This window comes from Lichenostomus cassidix, chromosome W (assembly GCF_008360975.1).
Source record: "Lichenostomus cassidix isolate B80296 chromosome W, HeHo_3.0, whole genome shotgun sequence".
Lineage (NCBI taxonomy): Eukaryota > Metazoa > Chordata > Aves > Passeriformes > Meliphagidae > Lichenostomus > Lichenostomus cassidix.
Window position 1 is genome coordinate 15,430,839 of NC_139510.1, and position 4,352 is coordinate 15,435,190.

At 40.8% G+C, this 4,352-nt stretch overlaps 1 protein-coding gene across 1 annotated transcript; it reads left to right on the forward strand.

Moving 5' to 3' along the window:
- Positions 1 to 1,280: 1,280 nt before the first annotated feature.
- LOC146425571 (uncharacterized) lies at positions 1,281 to 3,120 on the forward strand. Its single transcript, XM_085041717.1, has 2 exons — positions 1,281 to 1,329; positions 1,745 to 3,120. The coding sequence occupies exons 1-2, from the start codon at positions 1,281 to 1,283 to the stop codon at positions 3,118 to 3,120; spliced, it is 1,425 nt and encodes a 474-aa protein (XP_084897843.1).
- Positions 3,121 to 4,352: the final 1,232 nt, after the last annotated feature.

The window sequence follows — 4,352 nt, forward strand, 5'->3', positions numbered from 1 at the left end:
TGCGACCACTGCTACAAGGCACCGATCCAGCACGGACATTACATCCAACCCCGCTGCAACAGCAGATTATTCAGAAAATCGGCACACAAATTACACAACGCTGGGTTGATCGTTGCGACCCGGACATTCCAGTAGATCTTACAATTTTAAGCGGCGAAAAACAAATCCTTGGTGCACTTACGCAGTGCAAAAATAAAAAGGGGGAGAATAAGGTGAAAATATTGGAATGGCTGTTCACTAGCATCCAGCCCAAAACTACAATTCAACAAAAGGTTGAAAACATAGCAGAATTGATCTAGAAGGGTCGCACCAGGATTTTACAGTTAACAAGCCAAGAGCCGGAAACCATTTACCTGCCGATGAAACGACGAAACCTCGAGTGGTATCTTCAGAATTCGCAAGTGCTGCAAATCAGCCTGCTGTCTCAAGCAGTGGAAATTAAAGTGGAGCCACTGCGATCTACCACCCTGCGTTGGGTGAGTAACCAAGATTGGATTACAATACCAAAAAGGAGTGAGCGCCCATTGCAAAACGCAGTGACAGTTTTTACAGATGCAGGACGGAAATCTCGACGTGCAGCAGCAACTTGGATGCAAGACGGCAAATGGCATCATCACATATTACCGGCGAAAGAAGAAGATTCACTGCAAACATTGGAACTGGCAGCAGTCGTTTGGGCCTTTGTGAACTGGCACTCTACAGAGTTAAATGTAATTTCTGACTCCATGTATGTCACTGGCATAGTACAGCGTATCGAAGATGCCCAGCTCAAAGATTGCCAAAACAAACGACTTTTCGAACTATTGAGACAGCTGCAGGCTGCAATTTATCAGCGAGAGTGCGCCTATGCTGTCATTCACATACGAAGCCACAAATGGTCAAAAGGCCTTGGGGAAGGCAATGAGAGAGCAGATCGTTTAGTTTCAGTAGTGGTGCCACTGAGCGAATTTGTTAAGGCCAGAGAAGCTCACAACACTTTTCATCAAAATACCAAGGGACTCTTCCACCAATTTAAGATTACTATGGAAGAAGCAAAAGGCATTGTCAGAGCTTGTCCAAGTTGTAGCCATCATGGACCAGGCCTAGGAATTGGAGTAAATCCACGAGGGTTAGGCCCTTGCGAACTTTGGCAGATGGATGTTACCCATGTCCCTCAGTTTGGTCGATTAAAGTGTGTGCATGTTACAATTGACACATACAGCAGATTTTTGTGGGCCACAGCTCAAACAGGAGAAAAGGCCACCCACGTCATACGGCATTTGACAAGTTGTTTCGCAGTTATGGGAGTGCCGCAGCAGATCAAGACCGACAATGGACCCGCATATAGCGGTGAAAAAATGCGACAATTCTGTCAGCAGTGGGGGGTCAAGCATGTAACAGGCATTCCCCATTCACCAACGGGACAAGCCATTGTTGAGCGAGCAAATCAGACTCTAAAACGATATTTAGACAAATTTAATGATGTTCGAGATGTTAGTGAAAGGCTAGCTAAAACATTGTTTGTGTTAAACTATTTGTGTATTTTTTCAGACCAGGATTCTCCTCCCGCACAAGTGCATGGCCGAGCTCCCGCTGCAGAGCATAAGGAACCCATGATGGTCATGTATCGCGACCCGTGTTCAGGCCTGTGGCGAGGCCCAGCAGAAGTGAAATATATAGGGCGTGGTTACATGTGTGTGCTTACATCCACAGGTACACAGTGGGTCCCTGCGAAGTGGACCAAAGCTGTTCCTTGTGCTGCTAGCGATCAAGGCTCTAATATCGGGCTCAGCCACGACCCTCATAACGAAGGTTGAAGAAAGACAGAACCTGTGGGTGACTTGGGCCAGTGCTACGCATAACCCAGAATTTTGCCTCAGTTTGCAATCAGCTACTGCACCATTTAAAACATGTTTAGTCGGTGTGCCTTTGTTCAGTTTTGAGGCGTTTAGCAATTATAGCACCTATCTTAAATGTTCTATAGCGAAAAGCACCTCTTGGTGTGCTGCAAACCTAATCAATCACTTAAATACTACCTTGCCTTGGGACCCAGAGGAGTTACATCTCTTGGGGTCCATGAAAATTGGTAATACCTCCAGCAATTGGACCCAAACATGCATTTGGTTTGGAAATAGACAACAAAATCTAACCTTAAGTTATCCTAACAAAGGCTGGACAAATGTCAGCCCGATAAATATAGCAGATTATTCATACAATGTTAAAGGCGGCTATTGTGGAAGTAATAACACTGCTAATCAAAGTTTGGGTGCTTTGGGAGCTGAAATAAAGAAATCGCCAATTACGATTTGGAACAACGGAACGCCAAAAGCGTTACCCCCATCTGTATTTCTAATATGCGGAGATAGAGCATGGCAAGGAGTCCCTCATAACATCTTTGGAGGGCCATGTTATTTAGGAGAACTAACTCTTTTAGCACCCAACCAGTGCATGTGGCTTAGCGTAGTCGCCGAGCCAAAACGCCAACGGCGCTCTCTGTCTCACCAATTGAATTCACGGTGCAAAGATGATGTTGAATTATGGTCAGTAACAGCTAAAGTATTCACCTCCCTGTTTACCCCCGGAATAGCTGCTGCAAGAGCCCTCAGGCAAATTGAAAAACTTGCATGTTGGACAGTTAAACAAGCAAATGTTACTACTAATATCCTTTCCCAATTGCTGCTGGACCAAAAGAGTTTGCGACATGCCGTGCTTCAAAATCGAGCTGCTATTGATTTCTTATTATTAGCTCAAGGCCATGGTTGTAAAGACTTTGAGGGGATGTGCTGCTTTAATTTGTCAGATCATAGCAATTCCATCCATAAGCAATTAGAGTGGTTGAAAAAGCATACCTCCACAATTACAGTTGATGTCAATCCCTTAGACAAATGGTTATCATCCCTGTTTGGAGGTCTGTCACCATGGTTGATACCCTTGCTTAAAGAAGGTCTATGTTGGTTATTGATTCTTATATTAATAGTTATTGCAGTGAAAATTACTTATAAGTGTGTTGTTAAGCAAATTAATCAAACAACTGACGGAGTCTTGCTCGCCCAAAAGAGAAAAGGGGGAATTGTTACACAATGGCTTAAAGATCACGGACATGATTTATTAGAAGGATTGTGCGAGCAAGATCACTGTTAGGCTAAGTAGCACTTAGACCATAAGTTGCAAAGTTATATTGAACAGTTTAAATTACCTGTTAAGTACTTTTGATTAAGCATAGATTCTGTTAAAGTTAAGTAATAGTAGATTTAAATTCTATTAAGTTGTAAGTTCTATTAAAGTTAAGATTCTGTTAAGTAATATTAAGTGATGTTAATTTTAAATTCTGTTAAGTTTTAAATCTTGTTAGCGTTAAGTTGGTAAAGTAATATCAATTTCAGATTCCATTATAGTTAAGTCCTAATTGTTAGTTCAAAAATAAGATTTATTAAGATTAAGTTTTATTCATTTTCGGTGATATTAATTTTAAGTTTCAAATTTGTTAGTTTATATTATTATTCACAAAAGCTTTGCAGTTTTATCTTTTTAGTTAAAGTTAAGTAATAATATCTACTATTTTCAAATACTTCATCTCACCTTATATAGTTATCTACAAAAGTGGTAACATGTTAAGATACTCTCCTTATTGATATTAATCAAAGCTTATTTATAAGATGTTCTAAGAAAACCCTTCCACTTAGCACCTAAGCTCTGGCCAAGCTTTGGTTCTAACTGGCTGGGAAACATGCCATGAGTCCAAAGTGTTTTGCACCAAAATGTGATCAAATAATTTTCATTTACCAAATTGAGTTTATAAAAGTTAAACCTTCTTCCAGGTTAACTTGGGGTCCTTACCCGGGAAAGGTTCTCTAAGTTTTACCTGTGAAGTGAATGTTTTCAGTAATGATAATTTCTAGACCATGGCAACATATCTAACTAATGAAATTTCCTTAAGTAAACTTATAACAAATCTAATAATAAGAATTACTTATAGCAAAGCAAATTAATCTGATAACAAGACAATGTCTGTTCTCACAAGAGAAACGGGGGAATTGTTGGAAAACGTAGTTTTCCAGCAAAACTCATGCTAACCGAACAGAGCTGAGCAAGGCTTCAGTATTCCCAGGCCTCAGTAAAATTCCGACAAGCTGTAGTGATTTTGTTTGCCTGAGAATGTTCTGTGGGAAGAATGCCATGAGAAAGATTAGGAGTCAGGAGTGTTATGAGAAAAGAATAAGGGAGTTAGCAGGAGGATCCCTGAGTGTGTGAGAACAGCTGCAGGTGTGCGTGTGTATCTATGAATAGAAACTTCTGTAACAGTACATAAGTCTCTCGTTTAGCGAAATAAAATTGGAGCTTACTTTACATCTCATATTGAGACTGCCTGTGAG